Source organism: Lepisosteus oculatus, chromosome 3, assembly GCF_040954835.1.
Source record: "Lepisosteus oculatus isolate fLepOcu1 chromosome 3, fLepOcu1.hap2, whole genome shotgun sequence".
Lineage (NCBI taxonomy): Eukaryota > Metazoa > Chordata > Actinopteri > Semionotiformes > Lepisosteidae > Lepisosteus > Lepisosteus oculatus.
Genome location: NC_090698.1, coordinates 8,204,911 through 8,229,019, shown reverse-complemented (window position 1 = coordinate 8,229,019; position 24,109 = coordinate 8,204,911). Strand labels below are relative to the sequence as shown.

The 24,109-nt window shown below is 49.3% G+C and overlaps 3 protein-coding genes across 3 annotated transcripts; all 3 read left to right on the top strand.

Moving 5' to 3' along the window:
- Positions 1 to 5,374: 5,374 nt before the first annotated feature.
- LOC138237769 (uncharacterized) lies at positions 5,375 to 10,038 on the top strand. The gene is made up of 11 exons (XM_069187614.1): positions 5,375 to 5,383; positions 5,433 to 5,593; positions 5,675 to 5,792; positions 5,908 to 6,037; positions 6,295 to 6,420; positions 6,507 to 6,600; positions 8,668 to 8,900; positions 8,976 to 9,163; positions 9,241 to 9,338; positions 9,413 to 9,540; positions 9,895 to 10,038. Exons 1-11 carry the CDS (start codon positions 5,375 to 5,377, stop codon positions 9,930 to 9,932), a joined length of 1,323 nt encoding a protein of 440 aa, XP_069043715.1. The 3' UTR covers positions 9,933 to 10,038.
- A 2,781-nt stretch (positions 10,039 to 12,819) lies between these two features.
- LOC138237768 (zona pellucida sperm-binding protein 3-like) lies at positions 12,820 to 14,855 on the top strand. Its single transcript, XM_069187613.1, has 8 exons — positions 12,820 to 13,182; positions 13,253 to 13,371; positions 13,447 to 13,550; positions 13,649 to 13,826; positions 13,908 to 14,025; positions 14,141 to 14,270; positions 14,528 to 14,653; positions 14,740 to 14,855. The coding sequence occupies exons 1-8, from the start codon at positions 12,820 to 12,822 to the stop codon at positions 14,853 to 14,855; spliced, it is 1,254 nt and encodes a 417-aa protein (XP_069043714.1).
- Positions 14,856 to 17,333: 2,478 nt separating this feature from the next.
- On the top strand, positions 17,334 to 19,327 carry LOC138237767 (zona pellucida sperm-binding protein 4-like). The gene is made up of 9 exons (XM_069187612.1): positions 17,334 to 17,576; positions 17,652 to 17,839; positions 17,917 to 18,014; positions 18,103 to 18,230; positions 18,308 to 18,497; positions 18,585 to 18,732; positions 18,809 to 18,884; positions 18,968 to 19,090; positions 19,171 to 19,327. Exons 1-9 carry the CDS (start codon positions 17,363 to 17,365, stop codon positions 19,305 to 19,307), a joined length of 1,302 nt encoding a protein of 433 aa, XP_069043713.1. The 5' UTR covers positions 17,334 to 17,362; the 3' UTR covers positions 19,308 to 19,327.
- Positions 19,328 to 24,109: the final 4,782 nt, after the last annotated feature.

The following is a 24,109-nucleotide window of genomic DNA, read 5'->3' as shown; positions in this document are numbered from 1 at the left end:
TTGACGACATCTACAGACTCATCTAATTGCAGTGAAAAGAATCTGCTCATCTTAACGCGCTCTATCAGCGTACTTTTGACATCATCTGCCATATCAATAATTCTGCGAGTGACTGTGTCATTCGAAAGGGCCACCAGGTCGAGCTGTTTAGCAACTTTTTCTCCACACATAATAAGTATCAGCTCTTTTACCAATGGTAAACAAAGTTCATCACCGATAGTGTGGGGCTTACCTGCTTTAGCGATCCGCAAGCTTGAGTAGTAAGATGCTTCTTGGGCTTTGGAAATTGGAGTGGCACTGTTTGTTATGGTGGACTTGTGCTGCTTCAGATCTTTAAGTTTCCTTTGAAAAAAATCAACAGGCTTATCCTTCAAGAGCGCATGCTTCATAGTAAAGTGCTGGCTTCATGCTTTTATTGCTGAGAATCTCACAGCACACGACACACTGTGGTCTTGGGTCTTCCTCTGTCCCGGTGTAAGTAAATCCCAAATTTAGATCATTTGGATCGTACCGCCTTGTAGCCATCTTCCGACGCTTGCTAACACTAGCAGGTTCAGCAGCAGAGTTTGTCGGTGGCCGATGTATAATCCTCCTCAATCTCAACAGGTGTGCATGATCTGTCGGAGCTGGCCTCATTACTCTTGGTGTCTATTCCTTTCAGCCAGGACATAATACTTGATTTTTGCGAGGTATTCATTTTCAATCAATCGTTGACGAATGTGGCGCTGTTGGAGAAATAATTCCCATTTCCCCTTTAAAGGCAGTCAGAAGTCCATCTCAGAAGTTTTTCTTTCAAGCGCATGGATGCGAAACAGAGAAACTTGATGTATTTTTCTCAAACTAACCCAGAACAATTCTTATATATTTTTCTGTTATGTATCACGCTTTCCCATGCTTACAAGATTGGCGTGTTCCAAGATCACGCACGTTCTCCTACCTCCCTATTCGGTGGAGATAGCTTTTTTTAAATACAATTGGTCACTTACTTCATAGCATGCATTCCTATAGAGAGGTATGGAATTACATCATAACTCTGTGTCCACTTAAATATTAGCGGAGCGCTGTACCGAAGTACGTAGGCTGCGTATTGGACACGTATTAAAATAGAAAATATGAAAACCCGTCCCGATTTTTCAGCGCACACAACACAGTTCCAGGGTCATATGGCTTACCACCTGGCGGCACGTACCAGAGTTTGAGAACCACTGTTCTAGCTGATAGAGTGTCCTGATAAGGAGCAACTCCCAATTCCTGATATTCTCCAGCAAACTTAATAACTGTTCATCTCTGGCGCCTTAAAGTCTGAGATTTCAAGACAGAGTCTGATTCAAAGTTGGTTTACGACCCTAAGGGCATGGTTACTCATCAGCCAATCAGGAACTGGTAGGGCAGGTTAACCTCACGTGGATCTCTGATGCCCATGAAACGTTGAACCAATGAACAACCTGCAGTTCCTCTAGGTAAAAAGAGGCAACACGGAGCCCCTGGGGAACGGTTTGCAGGGCAGAACAGTTGGGGAAGCGCAGGAGATTCTCGCAGCGCGCCTGCTGGACATTCAGCCTCAGGGCTCCACCTGAGCATCCTCAGACTCAGCCTGGACCACCACGTAACGGCCAGTGTGTCCGAGTGCAGGACTTTCCTTTGCTCTAAGAGTCGAGGACGGAGGTTGCCAGCGTGTAACCAAAGGATCCACCCGAAGTTAGCATCAGCAGCAAGCCTCGTGGACAGCTGAATCACTATTCAGAACTAGCGCTTCATCAGGCACGGACCGGTCTTCTTCCTGACCTGCTGGGACCCGCAGTCATTTTTCTCCTGTGCACAAACTCTGCTAGTAAGCCTGAACTAACTAGCCGGACTTCAGAGAGCCCACTGCTAGAGCATCTCAGTAGAAATCTTTCCCACCACGTCGCAAGCAGCACCACTGCCTGGCACAGAGCCAGAGAGCGCTGATTGGCACAGCAACCAGCCTGCCACTGCTTCTTTGTGTCTGCGGGAGATCTGCATCCCCACAGATTGGATGGATACATGGAATCATGGACTCCATCAAATACCAGGAGATTTTAGGTCAAAATGTGGCTGCTCTGCCAGGAGGCTAAGACTGGGTAGTGGTTGGATCTTCCAGCAGGACAATGATCCAAACCCACACAGAAATGGTTCACTGACCAAAGTAAATCCCAAATTTAGATCATTTGGATCGTACCGCCTTGTAGCCATCTTCCGACGCTTGCTAACACTAGCAGGTTCAGCAGCAGAGTTTGTCGGTGGCCGATGTATAATCCTCCGCAATCTCAACAGGTGTGCATGATCTGTCGGAGTTGGCCTCATTACTCTTGGTGTCTATTCCTTTCAGCCAGGACATAATACTTGATTTTTGCGAGGTATTCATTTTCAATCAATCGTTGACGAATGTGGCTCTGTTGGAGAAATATTTCCCATTTCCCCTTTAAAGGCAGTCAGAAGTCCATCTCAGAAGTTTTTCTTTCAAGCGCATGGATGCGAAACAGAGATACTTGGTGTATTTTTCTCAAACTAACCCAGAACAGTTCTTATATATCATGGAATCATGGACTCCATCAAATACCAGGAGAGTTTAGGTCAAAATGTGGCTGCTCTGCCAGGAGGCTAAGACTGGGTAGTGGTTGGATCTTCCAGCAGGACAATGATCCAAACCCACACAGACATGGTTCACTGACCACAGAATCAAGCTGTGGGGTGAGCTGAAGAGGAGAGTCCACAAGCGAGGATCTCAGATCCCTTTATACAGTATGTGTTCTCCCACCTCATCCAGCATTATAAGAGAAGACTCAGTGCTGTTATCTTGGCAAAGGGAGGGGTGCCAATAATTGTGACACGTGTGTTTTTGAGAAAAATGTTTGTTTTTTAAAAGGATTGTTTTTCTTTGAACAATTTTACCTCACCGAAAGGTTCGATTTCTCTCATATTTTCAGTGTAAGATCAAGCTGATGAATAACAAAGACATTTTTCATAGCCTTTTTGGCTCATCTTTACCAAGGGTGCCAATAATTCTGGAGGACACAGTACATGCTCATGCAGATATCTGAAAGAAAATCAAAACTGGAAATGTGACGCATGATTGACATCGAAGAGCTCTTGAAAACCACTTTTTCAACACCTTCCCTTGGTTTTTCGTAGAAGCAGTGCTGATTTAAAACTATGTAGTCAGGAAGACGCACTATTACAGCAGGAACATAGCATGGAAACATGAAACAGTAAAGCTAGGCATACGTCTGTAACACCCCCACTGTATCAGAAATGCATTGTTTTATTGATACATTAAAAAAAAACAACACTACCTTCCAATATTCACTGCAATAGACTGGTGTCCCATCCTGGGTGTACCCCACTTTGGGCCTGTTGCTTGCTGGGATAGGCTTCAGCTTCCCTTGCAACATTGTACAGGATAAAAATGTTAGAAAATCTATAGATGTATTACACAATTCCTATGACGCTACCCATGTTTCTTTTGGGTGTAAAATACAGGCTTAAGCAAGAAAAATGGGCGATGCACAGTTGAGTTTCACAAGAAAAACTAATAATTAGTAGGATTTGTCAACAGCTCGTCTACATGAAAGAACTTGAAAGCACTGAGCCCAACAGAAAGTGGAGACCAGCCGGTTCCTAAGCCGACACACAGTGGACCATCAGACGTGCGGGGGGGAGTTAGTCCGGCCGTTCACCGTGACAGCACGTACAGTATTTGGACGGTGGGGTGAAAATGGAGAGCTTGCAAACTCCTCCAGAAGAAACCCCACCACGAATCGAACCCAGAACCCCAGAGCTTCAGGAAAGCAGTGCTAACAGAGAAGCATGCGTGCAGCCCTAATGTAAAGAGCAGCAACGCCAGGCGCCTCTTTCACTCCTGAATCGGAAGGTGTGAGAACAGTTGTCTGCGCTCCGCGCGCGTCTGACATGTTCGCTGGGACAAAGCGTGTCTGCACTGCACACAGATCCGGAGAAGGAAATATCACGACGAGTTTCTCCCTTTCTCCGTTTTAGGCTTTTAATTCTTGAAATCGTTCACCCAGCGCTTTTCCTCCAGATTGATCGGCGAAGCAGAAGAACATTCGAACGAAAATAAAGAAGGAGTTTTATCATTTACAAGACTGTAACTATACAATGGTCATTTTGACAGAAGGAGATATTCACAGTTTCAATTCTATAATAATCTTAGAATTGATGTGAATTCAGACGTTTCGGGACTAGATCTTTTCTTATTCATTTTGTACATCTTGTCAGAAACAACAGCTGTAACAGGAAATATTAGATACCGTGGCCGCAAAATATAGCGAAGATCCTAGTTTATAATATTCATTGTAAACAATCAGCAGTCTGCTCAAGAGAAATGAGTCTCCGCGATCTTCCTCCGGTTTAACTACACTGGCTTTTCCACGGGGTGGATTCCATATCCTGTCCTCCTGCGTGTGAGCTGACCGTGTTCGGGTCCTCGTGAAAATCTTCACTCCACGAACCTGAACGTCATCACGTGCGAAAGTCTCGGTGGCTTTAAAAGGAAGGAGCTCGCAAACGGCAGGTATCGTGGTTTTGCGAGTTGTTTTCATTTCAAGATGTGGTTTTCTAGTGGTCTCGCCTTTCGGCTGTTGACCTTGCTGTTCCTCGCAGTTCTGTGTGATGCTGCGCAATGGCGCGCCCGCGCTAACGTCCAATCCGGCATCAGGCGCAAGGGGGTCGCCTTTCTGGACTCGCCTCTGCTGCCACGGCAGCAGAAGCAGCAGGTTATCCGGGCTGTGTCGGCGCAGTGCGGGGAGAGTACGATCGTGGTGCAGGTCAAGACAGACCTGTTCGGCACCGGGCAGCTGATCAACGCTTCGGATCTCAGCCTGGGAGACTGTGCGGTCACCCGGCAGGACACCGCGGCGCAGCTCCTGATCTTCGAGGCTGAGCTGCAGGCGTGTCGCAGTGTGCTGAGTGTAAGTGGTTCTGCCGTTGGGCAGCTTCGGGTTCTCGGCAGTTGGGTGACTGGATCTGTGATCTGTCTAGACCGTGGACGAGCAACTGGTGTACAGCTTCTCTCTCAACTACACCCCGAAGCCGCTGGCCAACACCCCCATAGTGAGAACGAATGGCGCTGTTGTGGGTATCGAGTGTCAGTACATGAGGTGAGTCCTGGAGGAGCAGCAGGGCTGCCTGCCTGGAGCTTGACTCCCTGCTGATACCTGCCTCCTGTGTGCTAGGCTCCACAATGTGAGCAGCAATGCCCTGAAGCCCACCTGGGTCCCCTACACCTCCACCAAGTCTGCTGAGGATCTGCTGGACTTCTCCCTGAGCCTCATGAGTGGTAGGTCTCCCCTGAGATGAAGCACGGTGTGACTGTACAGCCAGTGCAGTTGGATCGATGGGATCTGTGCTTGAGATTGGGGTTCCCTTCCCATCCAGATGACTGGCGCTCCCAGAGGTCCTCCAATGTGTTCTACCTGGGGGACGTCCTGAACATCGAAGCCTCCGTCACCCAGGCCAACCACCAGCCCCTTCGGCTCTTTGTGGACAGCTGCGTGGCCACCTTGGTCCCTGACCAGACCTCCACCCCCAGCTACTCCTTCATTGAGAACAAAGGGTGGGTGTGACCTCGGGTGGCTTGAGCTAGTGAATACTGCCTGCCGTCTCTCCAGTTCTACACTGCCTTCTCTCCTTTCAGGTGCCTGACTGACGCCAAATCCACAGGCTCCAGCTCGCAGTTCATGCCAAGAACCCAGGACACCAAGCTGCAGATGAAGCTGGATGCCTTCAGGTTCTATCAGGATGCCAGGAGCTCAGTGAGTACTTGATCCTTCTGCTTTTATGGGTTTGTGAAGGTTGTGGAACAGCATTTCCATTACAAGCCCCAGATGGAGGCCTGGGTGTAGCTTGATCCACTCGTGCTCTTGGCAGATCTACATCACCTGCCACCTGAAGGTGACTCCTGCTTCCCAGAGTGTGGACTCCCTGAACAAGGACTGCTACACTGAGGGCAGCAGGTCAGTGAGGAGGCAGGGGGCTGCTGTGTCCTGCTGGTGCTCAGGTGAGGGAGCTGCTCTGACCCTGTGTCCCTGCTGTAGGTGGAGATCAGTGGATGGGAGTGACCAGGTCTGCAGCTGCTGTGACTCGAGCTGTGTGCCAAGTGTACGATCCAGGTATTGGGGTGGCAGGAGCAGGAGGGACCTGGCTTCTACAGGGGGTAAGGCACCCTTGCTCTGCCGCTCATGGCATGGATCTCCTCGGGAAAGTGGGGGTCAAGCAGTGTGGTCTACAGCCAGGCTTGTCCTGCTCTTGTTGCAGCTCCTGAGTGGGAAGCTGATGCCACTGTTGGTCCCGTGTTTGTGCTGCAAGAGCAGGTTGCTGAGAGGCCAGTGGAGGCAGAAGGCCAGAGCTCCCAGCTAAGAGCAGAGGAGGGCAAGTCCACAGGTACTGGCAGGAGGTGCTGTCGTGTCGGCTGGCCCCTCTCCGTGGCAGTGCCCACTTGCTGAGGCTCCTCTGTGCTTTCTTTCCAGGCCTGCCTGTGGAGGCTGTGATCCTGGCTGGTGTGGTGACTGCGGTGGGGCTGGTCTGTGCTGCTCTGCTGGGGACAGTCCTGCGCAGGAGGAAGCAACACAAACCCATGAACTGACTTGATGTGAATGAGCAATAAACTGGTTGCAAAGGGTCTCTTGTCATGAGCTGCTTCTTGCTGTGCTGGAGGGGGGATCTGTATGGGTTGGGTATGAATGCTGTGCTGTCTGAGGCTATGGCCACTCTTCTTACAGCTCCTCCAGCAGACTCTACCTGCGGTTTGGAAGAACACCAGCTGTTCCTGTGGGAGTCTCAGGCTTGTTCCTTAGTATCTGCTCAATGGCAGAAGAGCAGGGACATCAAATCGGGGGGAACAACAGCTGCCCTTTCAAGCTTGCCTGGAGGAGAGTCCCACTAGTGCAGGAGCACTTGTGCCATCTCCACCTTAGCCTTGGAGAGAGGATTTTAGGGCTGTTCATCTATTGAGGAGAAGATGTTGAACATACACCTTAGATGCACAAATGTGGTCCTTAATTCATCTAGAATGAAATTCTAATGTATATGATCATTATACATAAATGGTTGGAGATCTAGCATACAGATCCCTTTCTTGGACATCAAAGGTGGGTGTAAAGACCCAGCCGAGAGCGTTTCAGTATTTTTTACGTATAGCCGTATTTTCCCTGTACCGTGTATGTACGTATATTGGACGAATCCATGTCCCTTTGGGCAGTAGAACATGGGATTAAAATGTAGGAATTTCTGTGAAACTACATGGGGACGCTAGGGACCGAGATTCTCGTCTGTGCTGGTAGCGATTGTTCCTGCCCTTCCCAGGAGCAGTAGCATTTTACTCACAAACGGGTATCGTATTATCCAGCTTCATACCGGTCACAAGGAAACGAATGTTTCTTTCACAAGGGGAGAGACCCGGTATTCTAGCGGTTTTGTCGACCCAGTCTTCCCCCGGGGTTTCAGCACAAAACGCTGAACTCGCGGCTTTAACCTTCTCCGCTGGCCGGGAGAGTCGCCTGGCCCCTGTCACAGCCGCCGCGTGTTTTTCTAGCGCTCTTTCAAGAAAACATTCGCGCCAAACCAGTGGACGAATTCATGTTGAAATATTCTTACATCTCACTTTTCTGCTCGTTGGGGAGAGTAACAACGATGTTTAGTAATACAGCGCAAAAACGCAGTATAATGTACTCTGCGTCTTTTCTGTTCAAATTCAAATGAACGTTAATAAGTTAAACGCCTGGCCTAAAACATTATCAATTGACGATTATAAATGAATTATAGAAATAAAGGTAGAGCCAAATCGATCATTTAGGAGAAGTCCTCATTGATTGCAAAAGTTATGATGTCCTCATTTTTTCCTCAGATGTTAAGACTTTTGTTAAAATGAAAAAAAAAACTTTTAAAAATAGGGCTATATTTTTTTTCCTTGTTTGCCAATATGGAAGAGAAAGAGCATCCCTGCAAGTGTTTAAAAGTTTACTAAGAAGATTAATCAAAATTAGAGTTTAAATTGATTTTTGATTAGAAAAAGTAATAAAGATTCATTACTTTGGAGGCATGTGTCGAGTGTCGATGTTCGTCCCCACGTCCTCTTTCTTGAAAAACAAAATATGGTTACCCTAACAGACGCCATAAATTAGTTTTGAGTCAGATACATTAGTCTAACCCGCATGATATCTAATCTGCAATGCCAGAGTCTACGCGAAAAAGGGGAAAACAGAACAACATTTCAAAACTGCACACTCTCCCGCTAATAGCGAGTTAGCTAAAAGCAAAAAGAAAAGTGGAAAAACAAAAATCTCAGCTAGCGGCAGTCGGATTTCACGAGGCCTAATACAAAAGGGAAAGCGGCAATCATCGCTACGTCTGGCTAAACACAAGTCATTCAGGGATCGAGACGAGGTCATCACTAAAAGAAGCAATAGACGCCACACATATTTAGTTTTGAGTCGGAGACCTAGGTCTAACGCGCGTGATAGCTCGTTCCAGTCGAACAGGACGCTCCGTGATTAATCAGCTGAGTCTGACGACCCTCTGAGTGTCCGAAATCCTCGTGCGCGCGCTCCGGCCCTACAGCCCTCCAATCGCCGCCCTCAGCCAATCAGGGCGCAGCGAGTATTTCAGGAGCTGAGCGCCGCTTATCTGCAGCTCTTCGCCGAGTTTCACGGTGGAGAAGTTCATGATCAGAGGGAGGATGGGGTTGTACAGTGTGTTGTTTTTGCTGGTGTTGGATTGGTCTGTAGCTCAGGTTCAGAAGTGCCTGGTTAATGACGGTGATAAGATAGCATGTGGTAACTTGACTATCGGTAAAAGCGACTGTGAAGCTAAAAATTGCTGCTTTGATCTGACCAGCCAAAATAGCTGTTACTATGGGAATGAAGGTGGGTTTTGGGATCTTGAGCGTCTTCTATGATGAGCTTAACAGGCTTGGTTTACCAGCTCTTGCTTTCCTCCAGTGACTGTCCAGTGCACCAGGGATGGCCAGTTTGTGGTGGTCGTGTCCAAGAATGCCACTAGCCCTCAGCTGAGCCTGGGTTCAGTCAGCCTGCAGGGGGGCAGGAGTCCCCCCTGTGGCCCTGTTAGCACCACTGCTGGCTTTGCCATGTTCCAGTTCCCAGTCAGTGCCTGTGGCACCAGCATGAAGGTGAGGGGCTTGATCCTTCAGCTGAGGATGTTGTTCCTGTGGTGATTCCTGACCTTGTTCATGTGTCCTTCCTCCAGACTGAAGGTGGTGCTGTGGTGTATGAGAACATGATGTCCTCAACATTTGCTGTGATTGGGGGACCTGCTGGCTCCATCACAAGGGACAGTTTCTACAAGTGAGTGAGCAGCTGCTGCTTCCCACAGTGCTCTGGTCTTGCTGGATCCCATGACTGCCTGCTTCTCTCTCCAGGCTGTTCTTCCAGTGCAGGTATGCAGATGATGACCTTGTTCCAGTGCGGGCTGTGGTCTACACAGTCTCCCCACCCCTTCCGGCAGTGTCTCCAGGACCTCTCCGTGTGGAGCTCAGGATTGCCAGAGGTAGCTGTCGGGCCTTGGGCTGTGTGAGCTGAGTGTGTGGGGCTTCTGCTGAACCCCGCTGCTGCTCTTCTCCTCAGGAGAGCTGTATGACTCCTACTACAGTGACCTGGACTACCCTGTGACCAAGGTGCTGCGGGATCCTGTGTATGTGGAGGTCCACATCTTGAACAGGACTGACCCCAACATTGTCCTGACCCTGGGGGACTGCTGGGCCACTTCCACTCCCAGTCCTCTCAGCCAGCCCAGCTGGAGCCTTCTGGTTGCTGGGTAACCTGACCCCTGTGGCTCAGACTGGCTTGTCTTGGTAGTGTCCCCTTGTGGCAGGGCTCACCCTCCCTGTTGCTGTCCTTGCAGGTGTCCCTATGGAGGTGACAACTACCAGAGCACCTTGATCCCCGTGGGTGGCCCCTCAGGGCTGCCGTACCCAACGCACTACCAGCGCTTCATGATTCAGATGTTCACTTTTGTGGATCCTGCCTCTCAGGTGCCTCTGATGGAGAAGGTAGGGAGCAGCTTGTGGGGAAGGAGGTGGTGGCTGGTCCTGGGCTGTGCAGTGACCCTTGCTCTGCTCTCTCCAGGTGTTCATCCACTGTAGTGCAGCAGTGTGCCAGCCGACCGCTACTGACCGCTGTGTGCCCACCTGTGGCAGGAGGAGTGAGTTCTCTGGGGACAGGGCGGTTGTGCGCTAGTCAGCTGTGTGTATCCTTTCCTGATGCTGTTGTCCTGTCCTCTTGCAGGAAGAGCTGTTGCTCGAGTGGCAGAGGACTCCTCCAGAGAAACTGTGCTGGTGTCCAGTGGGGAAGTGATCCTGGTTGGATCCGAGCTTCCAGCTCTGGGTCAGCTGGATTCCCATCCTGAAGGTGAGGGAGGGGGATGGAGGCTGAGTGTCTGATCCTGTTCCCTGTGTCTGACCCCTCACTAAAGCTCTTCTCTCCACAGCACCCCGGTTCCTGAGCTATGGGTTGCTGGTAGTAGCTGCCTCCACTGTGCTTGTGGTCTGTTCTCTGGTGTTGGTGGCTGTGTGGAGATCTAGACCTCACATCCAGAATACCAAGCCTAATCTGGAGTATGAATAAAGGCCTTGTTCTGAACTCCCTTGTGTACTGTCTTTTATGCTTCCCTCTTCTGTCAGCATTAAGTGCTGTAGTTCAGTGTCTGTGAAGATGTCCCTGTAAGCCTCTTCAATGGCCGTGCTTTTCCGTCTTTCATAGACAAGTACTTGCACTAGTTCTTGGCCACTGCTTTTTCTTGGAGTCTGTGGTCTTAATGATATTCCTTCGACTGGCCTGGATTCTAATTGACTGCACTTTGGGGGAGGGGGGAAATACCTATAGGGCTCATAACCAATTCCTCTTTCATCTCTCCAGCCCTCGGGTGCAAGTTGACAAACTTGCTCCCTCTCCCTTCTGAGTGAGTTCAGCCAATGCCCTCCTGTTCTAGTTCTTTAGAACAACACACCAGGACCCAGGCAGCCAAACATTTCTAGTTTGATTACAATTAGTTTTTCCTTCAGCTACCTGGCAAAGGAAAAATTAAACCATGATTTAACTGGGGGACTAGTGCTGTGCATGAACAAGATGATTGTGACTTTCACCCAGTTCTCTACAGCCCGCGTCCAATAAAAGTGGTGGAGATGAGCCAGTTCCTAGCATAACTGAACATGCAAACTCCCCCTGCATGTACACTAGGCAGGAGTCCAACCCAATAGACACTCTTCAGATCAGTCTAAATCGATTTCAATGACTGTGTGTGTGTGTGTGTGCTATCGTGAAGACTTAAAGTAAAGCTATTCGTGTTTTCCACTGTAGAAGACTGACTCCTTAAGTCCCCACAACCAACATTTCAGCTGGGGGACAAAACACGTGTCGTCACTGCCCACAGATCTGGAGAAGGAAATACTGTATCACTACGAGTTTGTCTTTTCACTAGAGGGACACATTAAAGCCACGAAATATCTCATTTTCGGCAAATTCATTGAAATCATTTGTGCAAACCTTTCCCACATAATCAATAATGAGATCTTATGATGTACTGTATGTAAAGTGAGACGTTTTCGGACCAGGTCTTATCTTTTCTCACTAGTTCACCTCTGATCAGATCATTCTTAACATCTGGTGGCCAGCAGGCAAAAGCTCTAACAGGAAATATTAGACGCACGTACCGCAAAATACAGCCAGTGTCCTAGTGTAACTGACCGGGGGAAAGTTCGCCGGAAGTTCGAAAACGATTTTGGCACGCCTGTAGCGCTTTCACGAAACCTCCTAGGGTTACGAAAACACTTGCTTTGTGTATCAAGTACATTGTGAATGTTTTAATAGCCTTCACATTGTCGTTTTTAGCACTTTTTTGGACCACGCACGAATATTCTTTTGTCCATATCTTCGCAATGGAAGCACAGAACGCCTTCAAACCAAATGCATTTTAAAGACCACGACTTGTGGAAATGTCCACAGCCTCTACATCAAACTATCAGTGAGCTAATTATCTTTTTTTAAACCTCCGGTTTTTCATCGATGCGTAATTACGCACTAACTGGAACCCGGGGGGACCGCTGTGTACACACGTCCACAACGCGAGAAATACTGCTCAACACGGCTTCGTGCGAAAAAACCGTATATCACCATAGGAAGCAGAACAGCGCAGTCTCCAATTACCCAGACTGTAAGCACGGGAATAAAGTTTTGCTTGATTTCTGAAACCCTTTCTTTATGTCCTGTTTTCATTCAGGTAAGGGTCAACTATATTCACAATACTGACAGCAGAAAGATTCAAATATTCTTGACTCAGCAGCTTATTAAAAACAGCTCCCATGATTTTCAAACCGATTGTTTACACAGAAGACCGACACAGCTTTGCGTTCTGAATCTCTTTTTCTCGTGCTTCTATTTAATGTGGCACTATGCACTGGGATAGGGGAATGCTGTTCACAAGCCAATAGCTTGTGTCGTGAAAACGCTACAGGCGTGCCAAAATCGTTTTCGAACTTCAAGCTAACTTTACCCCGGTGTTTAACCGTAAGTATTCACTGTAAACAATGACCCGTCTATTCAGGAGAAATGAGTCTCCATGATCCTCCTTCACTTGAACTATAATGGCTTTTCCACGGGGTGGATTCCATATCCTGTCCTCCTGCGTGTGAGCTGACCGAGTTCGGGTCCTCGTGAAAATCTTCACTCTGCGAACCTAAACGTCATCACGTGCGAAAGTCTCGGTGGCTTTAAAAAGAAGGAGCTCGCAAACAGCAGGTATCGTGGTTTTGCGAGTTGTTTTCATTTCAAGATGTGGTTTTCTAGTGGTCTCGCCTTTCGGCTGTTGACCTTGCTGTTCCTCGCAGTTCTGTGTGATGCTGCGCAATGGCGCGCCCGCGCTAACGTCCAATCCGGCATCAGGCGCAAGGGGGTCGCCTTTCTGGACTCGCCTCTGCTGCCACGGCAGCAGAAGCAGCAGGTTATCCGGGCTGTGTCGGCGCAGTGCGGGGAGAGTACGATCGTGGTGCAGGTCAAGACAGACCTGTTCGGCACCGGGCAGCTGATCAACGCTTCGGATCTCAGCCTGGGAGACTGTGCGGTCACCCGGCAGGACACCGCGGCGCAGCTCCTGATCTTCGAGGCTGAGCTGCAGGCGTGTCGCAGTGTGCTGAGTGTAAGTGGTTCTGCCGTTGGGCAGCTTCGGGTTCTCGGCAGTTGGGTGACTGGATCTGTGATCTGTCTAGACTGTGGACGAGCAACTGGTGTACAGCTTCTCTCTCAACTACACCCCGAAGCCGCTGGCCAACACCCCCATAGTGAGAACGAATGGCGCCGTTGTGGGTATCGAGTGTCAGTACATGAGGTGAGTCCTGGAGGAGCAGCAGGGCTGCCTGCCTGGAGCTTGACTCCCTGCTGACACCTGCCTCCTGTGTGCTAGGCTCCACAATGTGAGCAGCAATGCCCTGAAGCCCACCTGGGTCCCCTACACCTCCACCAAGTCTGCTGAGGATCTGCTGGACTTCTCCCTGAGCCTCATGAGTGGTAGGTCTCCCCTGAGATGAAGCACGGTGTGACTGTACAGCCAGTGCAGTTGGATCGACGGGATCTGTGCTTGAGATTGGGGTTCCTTTCCCATCCAGATGACTGGCGCTCCCAGAGGTCCTCCAATGTGTTCTACCTGGGGGACGTCCTGAACATCGAAGCCTCCGTCACCCAGGCCAACCACCAGCCCCTTCGGCTCTTTGTGGACAGCTGCGTGGCCACCTTGGTCCCTGACCAGACCTCCACCCCCAGCTACTCCTTCATTGAGAACAAAGGGTGGGTGTGACCTCGGGTGGCTTGAGCTAGTGAATACTGCCTGCCGTCTCTCCAGTTCTACACTGCCTTCTCTCCTTTCAGGTGCCTGACTGACGCCAAATCCACAGGCTCCAGCTCGCAGTTCATGCCAAGAACCCAGGACACCAAGCTGCAGATGAAGCTGGATGCCTTCAGGTTCTATCAGGATGCCAGGAGCTCAGTGAGTACTTGATCCTTCTGCTTTTATGGGTTTGTGAAGGTTGTGGAACAGCATTTCCATTACAAGCCCCAGATGGAGGCCTGGGTGTAGCTTGATCCACTCGTGCTCTTGGCAGATCTACATCACCTGCCACCTGAAGGTGACTCCTGCTTCCCAGAGTGTGGACTCCCTGAACAAGGACTGCTACACTGAGGGCAGCAGGTCAGTGAGGAGGCAGGGGGCTGCTGTGTCCAGCTGGTGCTCAGGTGAGGGAGCTGCTCTGACCCTGTGTCCCTGCTGTAGGTGGAGATCAGTGGATGGGAGTGACCAGGTCTGCAGCTGCTGTGACTCGAGCTGTGTGCCAAGTGTACGATCCAGGTATTGGGGTGGCAGGAGCAGGAGGGACCTGGCTTCTACAGGGGGTAAGGCACCCTTGCTCTGCCGCTCATGGCATGGATCTCCTCGGGAAAGTGGGGGTCAAGCAGTGTGGTCTACAGCCAGGCTTGTCCTGCTCTTGTTGCAGCTCCTGAGTGGGAAGCTGATGCCACTGTTGGTCCCGTGTTTGTGCTGCAAGAGCAGGTTGCTGAGAGGCCAGTGGAGGCAGAAGGCCAGAGCTCCCAGCTAAGAGCAGAGGAGGGCAAGTCCACAGGTACTGGCAGGAGGTGCTGTCATGTCGGCTGGCCCCTCTCCGTGGCAGTGCCCACTTGCTGAGGCTCCTCTGTGCTTTCTTTCCAGGCCTGCCTGTGGAGGCTGTGATCCTGGCTGGTGTGGTGACTGCGGTGGGGCTGGTCTGTGCTGCTCTGCTGGGGACAGTCCTGCGCAGGAGGAAGCAACACAAACCCATGAACTGACTTGATGTGAATGAGCAATAAACTGGTTGCAAAGGGTCTCTTGTCATGAGCTGCTTCTTGCTGTGCTGGAGGGGGGATCTGTATGGGTTGGGTATGAATGCTGTGCTGTCTGAGGCTATGGCCACTCTTCTTACAGCTCCTCCAGCAGACTCTACCTGCGGTTTGGAAGAACACCAGCTGTTCCTGTGGGAGTCTCAGGCTTGTTCCTTAGTATCTGCTCAATGGCAGAAGAGCAGGGACATCAAATCAGGGGGAACAGCTGCCCTTTCAAGCTTGCCTGGAGGAGAGTCCTACTAGTGCAGGAGCACTTGTGCCATCTCCACAGTATCCTTGCAGAGAGCATTTTAGGACTTTACTGTCCCTTTGTTCCATGGAATATGGGATTAAAATGTAGGAGTTTCTGTGAAACTACATGGGGACGCTAGGGACCGAGATTCTCGTCAGTGCTGGTAGCGATTGTTCCTGCCCTTCCCAGGAGCAGTGAATATTATAATAATAATTGCTTACACTTATATAGCGCTTTTCTGGACACTCCACTCAAAGCGCTTTACAGGTAATGGGGACTCCCCTCCACCACCACCAATGTGCAGCATCCACCTGGATGATGCGACGGCAGCCATAGTGCGCCAGAACGCTCACCACACATCAGCTATCAGTGGGGAGGAGAGCAGAGTAATGTAGCCAATTCATAGAAGGGGATTATTAGGAGGCCATGATGGGGTAAAGGCCAGGGGGGAAATTTGGCCAGGACACCGGGGTTACACCCCTACTCTTTTCGAGAAGCGCCCTGGGATTTTTAATGACCACAGAGAGTCAGGACCTCGGTTTTACGTCTCATCCGAAGGACGGCGCCTGTTTACAGTATAGTGTCCCCGTCACTGTACTGGGGCATTAGGACCCACACAGACCGCAGGGTGAGCGCCCCCTGCTGGCCCCACTAACACCTCTTCCAGCAGCAACCTTAGTTTTTCCCAGGAGGTCTCCCATCCAGGTACGGACCAGGCTCACACCTGCTTAGCTTCAGTGGGTTGCCAGTTGTGAGTTGCAGGGTGATATGGCTGCTGGCAATATTATTCACAAACGGTAGCCGTATGGTGTCTCCCGTATCTTATTATCCAGCTTTATATCGGTCACAAGGGGGAGAGACCCGGTATTAAAGTGGTTTTATGGACCCTGTTTTCTTCCGGCGTTTTAGCACAAAACGGTGAACTGTCGGTTTTAACCTTCTCTGCTGTCCGGGGGAGTCGCCTGCCCCCTGTTACGGTCGCCGAGTGTCTGCTTCTACCGGTCTTTCAAGAAAACATTCGCGCCAAAACGACGGACGAATTTGTTCAAGTACTCCTGCATCTCCCCGAGTTTTCTACGCGTTGTCGATAAAGTAGCGAAACGATTAATTCTTTACGCAAGGACGCAGTGTTTGTATCAAGCGTCTTTCAATTAATATTCAAATGAACGTTCAACTAAACGCCGAAATGTGACCCCTGCACAGGCTAGAAAATGTATAACTGAAGATTATAAATTAATTATAGAAAGAAAGTTCGAGACAAATTGACACTTTAAATCGGGGGTAATCGACCAGCCGATCGATCGCAAGAATGTTTGGCATAAAAGAAATGGGCTACTTTTTCTTTCTTTCGATAGCCTAAAAATCCATTCGGATCTGTGCATGGAATGTCATACATCTTACTGCCCTTGTGTGTGTTTAACTCTTGTCGAATGGGTTGTAAAAGTCTCTTCCCTGAGTGTTGACCGACAGAAAAAAAGGCACCGTGTGCGCTACCCAGGAGCATTCTCTTGGCTATTGCCGCACGAGCCCCACATTCGCTACTGTGCATAGTGGAGCGAAACGGACTGGCCGCGACAAATTCGCCAACTGTTTGACCAATCTGATTGCCTATTTCGTAGTTGTAGTGTTTGAGCGAAAATTATAAAGCAAAGAGACCGAAAACCACAAGGAAAGGGAGCATGATTACTTTTTATACCTTCGCATTCAAATCTGCAATGCTAGAGTCTACGTGAAAAAGGGAAATACAGAACAACATTTCAAAACTGCACACTCTCCCGCTAATAGCGAGTTAGCTAAAAGTAAAAAGAAAAGTGGAAAAACAAAAATCTGAGCTAGCGGCAGTCGGATTTCACGTGGCCTAATACAAGAGGGAAGCGGCAATCATCGCATCGTGTGAGCTACGTCTGGCTAAACACAACAAGTCATTCAGGGATCGAAACGATCATGTGAGACGAGGTCATCACTAAAAGAAGCAATAGACGCCACACATATTTAGTTTTGAGTCGGAGACCTTGGTCTAACGCGCATGATAGCTCGTTCCAGTCGAACAGGACGCTCTGTGATTAATCAGCTGAGTCTGACGACCCTCTGAGTGTCCGAAATCCTCGTGCGCGCGCTCCGGCCCTACAGCCCTCCAATCGCCGCCCTCAGCCAATCAGGGCGCAGCGAGTATTTCAGGAGCTGAGCGCCGCTTATCTGCAGCTCCTCGCCGAGTTTCACGATGGAGAAGTCAATGATTAGAGGGAGGATGGGGTTGCACCTTGTGTTGTTTTTGTTGGTGTTGGATTGTTCTTTAGCTCAGGTTCAGAAGTGCCTGGTTAATGACAGTGATAAGATAGCATGTGGTAACTTGACTATCGGTAAAAGTGACTGTGAAGCTAAAAATTGCTGCTTTGATCTGACCAGCCAAAATCGCTGTTACTATGGGAATGAAGGTGGGTTTTGGGATCTTGAGCGTCTTCTATGATGAGCTTAACAGGCTTGGTTTACCAGCTCTTGCTTTCCTCCAGTGACTGTCCAGTGCACCAGGGATGGCCAGTTTGTGGTGGTCGTGTCCAAGAATGCCACCAGCCCTCCGCTGAGCCTGGGTTCAGTCAGCCTGCAGGGGGGCAGGAGTCCCCCCTGTGGCCCTGTTAGCACCACTGCTGGCTTTGCCATGTTCCAGTTCCCAGTCAGTGCCTGTGGCACCAGCATGAAGGTGAGGGGCTTGATCCTTCAGCTGAGGATGTTGCTGCTGTAGTGATTCCTGACCTTGTTCATGTGTCCATCTTCCAGGCTGAAGGTGGTGCTGTGGTGTATGAGAACATGATGTCCTCAACATTTGCTGTGATTGGGGGACCTGCTGGCTCCATCACAAGGGACAGTTTCTACAAGTGAGTGAGCAGCTGCTGCTGCTTCCCAGAGTGTTCTGGTCTTGCCAGGTCCCGTCTGGATCCCATGACTGCCTGCTTCTCTCTCCAGGCTGTTCTTCCAGTGCAGGTATGCAGACGATGACCTTGTTCCAGTGCAGGCTGTGGTGTACACGGTCTCCCCACCCCCTCTGGCAGTGTCTCCAGGACCTCTCCGTGTGGAGCTCAGGATTGCAAGAGGTAGCTGTCAGGTCTTGGGCTGTGTGAGCCGAGTGTATGGGGCTTCTGCTGAACCCCACTGCTGCTCTTATCCTCAGGAGAGCTGTATGACTCCTACTACAGTGACCTGGACTACCCTGTGACCAAGGTGCTGCGGGATCCTGTGTATGTGGAGGTCCACATCTTGAACAGGGCTGACCCCAACATTGTCCTGACCCTGGGGGACTGCTGGGCCACTTCCACTCCCAGTCCTCTCAGCCAGCCCAGCTGGAGCCTTCTGGTTGCTGGGTAACCTGACTCCTGTGGCTCTGACTGGCTTGTCTCAGTAGTGTCCCCTTGTGGCAGGGCTCACCCTCCCTGTTGCTGTCCTTGCAGGTGTCCCTATGGAGGTGACAACTACCAGACCACCTTGATCCCTGTGGGTGGCTCCTCAGGGCTGCCGTACCCAACGCACTACCAGCGCTTCATGATTCAGATGTTCACTTTTGTGGATCCTGCCTCTCAGGTTCCTCTGAAGGAGAAGGTAGGGAGCAGCTTGTGGGGAAGGAGGTGGTGGCTGGTCCTGGGCTGTGCAGTGACCCTTGCTCTGCTCTCTCCAGGTGTTCATCCACTGTAGTGCAGCAGTGTGCCAGCCGACCGCTACTGACCGCTGTGTGCCCACCTGTGGCAGGAGGAGTGAGTTCTCTGGGGACAGGGCGGTTGTGCGCCAGTCAGCTGTGTGTATCCTTTCCTCATGCTGGTGTCCTGTCCTCTTGCAGGAAGAGCTGTTGCTCAAGTGGCACAGGACTCCTCCAGAGAAACTGCGCTGGTGTCCAGTGGGGAAGTGATCCTGGTTGGGTCTGAGCTTCCAGCTCTGGATCGGCTGGATTCCCATCCTGAAGGTGAGGGAGGAGGGATGGAGGCTGAGTGTCTGATCCTGTTCCCTGTGTCTGACCCCTCACTAAAGCTCTTCTCTCCACAGCACCCCAGTTCCTGAGCTATGGGCTGCTGGTAGTTGCTGCCTCCACTGTGCTTGTGGTCTCTGCTCTGGTGCTGGTGGCTGTGTGGAGATCTAGACCTTGGATCCAGAATGCCAAGCTGTGCATGGAGTGTGAATAAAGGCTTTGCACTGATCTCTACTCATTGTGGCTTAGTACTGTTTTAGTGTGTTCCTTGTGAATATCATAGTGGTGGTGTCGATACCTCCATCTGGTATGTTAGTGTTGGTGAGCTTCTAGCTTCCGGGTTTTTCTTCAGGGAACAAGTGCATCTGTCTAGGTTTTTGACACCCTTTCCACATTTTGCTGATCGGTGTTGTAGCGGCGAGGCTTACTAAAATACAGCAATTAAGTTTTCTGCTCCCTTGCTAGTCCCTCTCTCTTTCATCTCAGTGGTGCTTGATACAGAGAGGCCATTCCATGTGGTTAACAAGTAAGGTTTTTCTAGCTCCGTGGTTCTCAAACTTTTTGGACCAAGTACCACCACTGATCAAACCAAAGCATCCAAGTACCGCCTCCAAGTCATCTTCCCATAGGAACCACAAATCTCAATGACCAACATGTGGGCATGTGCACACTCTCACATACACATCTAATAAAAATAGAAACACAAACACTGAGCACTTACCATTTCAGTGAGAGGGGTGAGCTTGTTTAGTTTAGCAAAGCCTTGCAATGTCATGGACGATGGGCAGTGAGCTTCAACTGCAGATCTGGCTCAGCATCCATTTTGCTGTGGTACTTTGTCTTGATTGCAGAGAAGCCTTTCTCACAAAGGTAGGTAGTAGCAAAAGGCATCAAAAATTGCACAGCCTTGAATGAGAGGGCTGGGTATTCACTCCGTCTTTGGATCCAGAAATGCAACGGTGACTGTCGTTTCAATTCTGACATCAGATGATGACTCGAGCAACTTCTCTTGCTCAGCACAGGAGAGGTTCTTGGGTATTCTTTCGGCATCAACAGTAAAGGGGTTCCTGATCCACTCTGGTGTGGCCTCAACTGGAAAATACTCTGAGAACTGTTCATTTCAATGAGAAGAGGTGCAATGTAATCACATCTCGAACAGCAGCATCAAGTTCCACACCATATGTGTGCAGGTGGTTCTCCAGAGTTGGGAAAGCAGATGCATCGCCTGTGTTGATTTTGTTAACAAACAGTTGCAGCTTTCTCTTCATAGCAGTGATCTTGTCAGACACATCAAAAATTGTTAAAGAGAAGCCCTGCAGTCCCAGATTCAGCTCATTCAAACATGAGAATATATCAGCCAGGTAGGCCAATTTTACCAGCCACACTGGATCATCAAATAGACTTGCCAAGGGAGATTGCTGGTCATGCAAAAACATCTGTACCTCAGAGTGCAGCTCAAGGAGCCTCGTGAGCACTCTGCCCCTTGATAACCATCTCACTTCGGTATGTAGGAAAAGCTGCACATGTTCGCCGCCCATTTCATTACAAAGCACACTGAACAGACATGAATTCATTGGTCGAGCTTTGATCAAATTCACAACTTTGACAGCAGAGTCTAACACGGATTTCAGATCCTCAGGCATTTTATTGGCGGCCAAGGCCTCGCGGTGGATGCTGCAGTGCGCCCACTTCATGTCTGGAGCAACCTCTTCTAATTCGTACAACAACACCGCTGTGTCTGCCTGTCGTCGCTCTAGCACCGTCTGTACAAACTCCGATGCATTTTTTCCAGTCAATGCCATTCTCTTCAATAAATTCATTCAGAAGCTGAAATACGCGCTCTCCTGTAGTTCTTGATGGTAGCGGCTTGCAGAACAGAAAGTCCTCATGCGACATGCCCTCAAACTCATATCTAACGTAAACAAGCAAATTTGCCAAATTGACGACATCTACAGACTCATCTAATTGCAGTGAAAAGAATCTGCTCATCTTAACGCGCTCTATCAGCGTACTTTTGACATCATCTGCCATATCAATAATTCTGCGAGTGACTGTGTCATTCGAAAGGGCCACCAGGTCGAGCTGTTTAGCAACTTTTTCTCCACACATAATAAGTATCAGCTCTTTTACCAATGGTAAACAAAGTTCATCACCGATAGTGTGGGGCTTACCTGCTTTAGCGATCTGCAAGCTTGAGTAGTAAGATGCTTCTTGGGCTTTGGAAATTGGAGTGGCACTGTTTGTTATGGTGGACTTGTGCTGCTTCAGATCTTTAAGTTTCCTTTGAAAAAAATCAACAGGCTTATCCTTCAAGAGCGCATGCTTCATAGTAAAGTGCTGGCTTCATGCTTTTATTGCTGAGAATCTCACAGCACACGACACACTGTGGTCTTGGGTCTTCCTCTGTCCCGGTGTAAGTAAATCCCAAATTTAGATCATTTGGATCGTACCGCCTTGTAGCCATCTTCCGACGCTTGCTAACACTAGCAGGTTCAGCAGCAGAGTTTGTCGGTGGCCGATGTATAATCCTCCTCAATCTCAACAGGTGTGCATGATCTGTCGGAGCTGGCCTCATTACTCTTGGTGTCTATTCCTTTCAGCCAGGACATAATACTTGATTTTTGCGAGGTATTCATTTTCAATCAATCGTTGACGAATGTGGCGCTGTTGGAGAAATAATTCCCATTTCCCCTTTAAAGGCAGTCAGAAGTCCATCTCAGAAGTTTTTCTTTCAAGCGCATGGATGCGAAACAGAGAAACTTGATGTATTTTTCTCAAACTAACCCAGAACAATTCTTATATATTTTTCTGTTATGTATCACGCTTTCCCATGCTTACAAGATTGGCGTGTTCCAAGATCACGCACGTTCTCCTACCTCCCTATTCGGTGGAGATAGCTTTTTTTAAATACAATTGGTCACTTACTTCATAGCATGCATTCCTATAGAGAGGTATGGAATTACATCATAACTCTGTGTCCACTTAAATATTAGCGGAGCGCTGTACCGAAGTACGTAGGCTGCGTATTGGACACGTATTAAAATAGAAAATATGAAAACCCGTCCCGATTTTTCAGCGCACACAACACAGTTCCAGGGTCATATGGCTTACCACCTGGCGGCACGTACCAGAGTTTGAGAACCACTGTTCTAGCTGATAGAGTGTCCTGATAAGGAGCAACTCCCAATTCCTGATATTCTCCAGCAAACTTAATAACTGTTCATCTCTGGCGCCTTAAAGTCTGAGATTTCAAGACAGAGTCTGATTCAAAGTTGGTTTACGACCCTAAGGGCATGGTTACTCATCAGCCAATCAGGAACTGGTAGGGCAGGTTAACCTCACGTGGATCTCTGATGCCCATGAAACGTTGAACCAATGAACAACCTGCAGTTCCTCTAGGTAAAAAGAGGCAACACGGAGCCCCTGGGGAACGGTTTGCAGGGCAGAACAGTTGGGGAAGCGCAGGAGATTCTCGCAGCGCGCCTGCTGGACATTCAGCCTCAGGGCTCCACCTGAGCATCCTCAGACTCAGCCTGGACCACCACGTAACGGCCAGTGTGTCCGAGTGCAGGACTTTCCTTTGCTCTAAGAGTCGAGGACGGAGGTTGCCAGCGTGTAACCAAAGGATCCACCCGAAGTTAGCATCAGCAGCAAGCCTCGTGGACAGCTGAATCACTATTCAGAACTAGCGCTTCATCAGGCACGGACCGGTCTTCTTCCTGACCTGCTGGGACCCGCAGTCATTTTTCTCCTGTGCACAAACTCTGCTAGTAAGCCTGAACTAACTAGCCGGACTTCAGAGAGCCCACTGCTAGAGCATCTCAGTAGAAATCTTTCCCACCACGTCGCAAGCAGCACCACTGCCTGGCACAGAGCCAGAGAGCGCTGATTGGCACAGCAACCAGCCTGCCACTGCTTCTTTGTGTCTGCGGGAGATCTGCATCCCCACAGATTGGATGGATACATGGAATCATGGACTCCATCAAATACCAGGAGATTTTAGGTCAAAATGTGGCTGCTCTGCCAGGAGGCTAAGACTGGGTAGTGGTTGGATCTTCCAGCAGGACAATGATCCAAACCCACACAGAAATGGTTCACTGACCAAAGTAAATCCCAAATTTAGATCATTTGGATCGTACCGCCTTGTAGCCATCTTCCGACGCTTGCTAACACTAGCAGGTTCAGCAGCAGAGTTTGTCGGTGGCCGATGTATAATCCTCCGCAATCTCAACAGGTGTGCATGATCTGTCGGAGTTGGCCTCATTACTCTTGGTGTCTATTCCTTTCAGCCAGGACATAATACTTGATTTTTGCGAGGTATTCATTTTCAATCAATCGTTGACGAATGTGGCTCTGTTGGAGAAATATTTCCCATTTCCCCTTTAAAGGCAGTCAGAAGTCCATCTCAGAAGTTTTTCTTTCAAGCGCATGGATGCGAAACAGAGATACTTGGTGTATTTTTCTCAAACTAACCCAGAACAGTTCTTATATATCATGGAATCATGGACTCCATCAAATACCAGGAGAGTTTAGGTCAAAATGTGGCTGCTCTGCCAGGAGGCTAAGACTGGGTAGTGGTTGGATCTTCCAGCAGGACAATGATCCAAACCCACACAGACATGGTTCACTGACCACAGAATCAAGCTGTGGGGTGAGCTGAAGAGGAGAGTCCACAAGCGAGGATCTCAGATCCCTTTATACAGTATGTGTTCTCCCACCTCATCCAGCATTATAAGAGAAGACTCAGTGCTGTTATCTTGGCAAAGGGAGGGGTGCCAATAATTGTGACACGTGTGTTTTTGAGAAAAATGTTTGTTTTTTAAAAGGATTGTTTTTCTTTGAACAATTTTACCTCACCGAAAGGTTCGATTTCTCTCATATTTTCAGTGTAAGATCAAGCTGATGAATAACAAAGACATTTTTCATAGCCTTTTTGGCTCATCTTTACCAAGGGTGCCAATAATTCTGGAGGACACAGTACATGCTCATGCAGATATCTGAAAGAAAATCAAAACT

Coding starts and splice junctions, on each gene's coding strand:
- LOC138237767 (XM_069187612.1), top strand. CDS start 17,363: ATGGAGAAGTCAATGATTAGAGGGAGGATGGGGTTGCACCTTGTGTTG. Junction 18,498..18,584: donor TGGAGCCTTCTGGTTGCTGG/GTAACCTGACTC, acceptor CTGTCCTTGCAG/GTGTCCCTATGGAGGTGACA. Junction 19,091..19,170: donor GCTGGATTCCCATCCTGAAG/GTGAGGGAGGAG, acceptor TTCTCTCCACAG/CACCCCAGTTCCTGAGCTAT.
- LOC138237768 (XM_069187613.1), top strand. CDS start 12,820: ATGTGGTTTTCTAGTGGTCTCGCCTTTCGGCTGTTGACCTTGCTGTTC. Junction 13,183..13,252: donor CGTGTCGCAGTGTGCTGAGT/GTAAGTGGTTCT, acceptor TGATCTGTCTAG/ACTGTGGACGAGCAACTGGT. Junction 14,654..14,739: donor AGAGGAGGGCAAGTCCACAG/GTACTGGCAGGA, acceptor CTTTCTTTCCAG/GCCTGCCTGTGGAGGCTGTG.
- LOC138237769 (XM_069187614.1), top strand. Junction 6,038..6,294: donor TGTGTCCTGCTGGTGCTCAG/GTGAGGGAGCTG, acceptor CTCTTGTTGCAG/CTCCTGAGTGGGAAGCTGAT. Junction 9,339..9,412: donor ACAAGGGACAGTTTCTACAA/GTGAGTGAGCAG, acceptor TTCTCTCTCCAG/GCTGTTCTTCCAGTGCAGGT.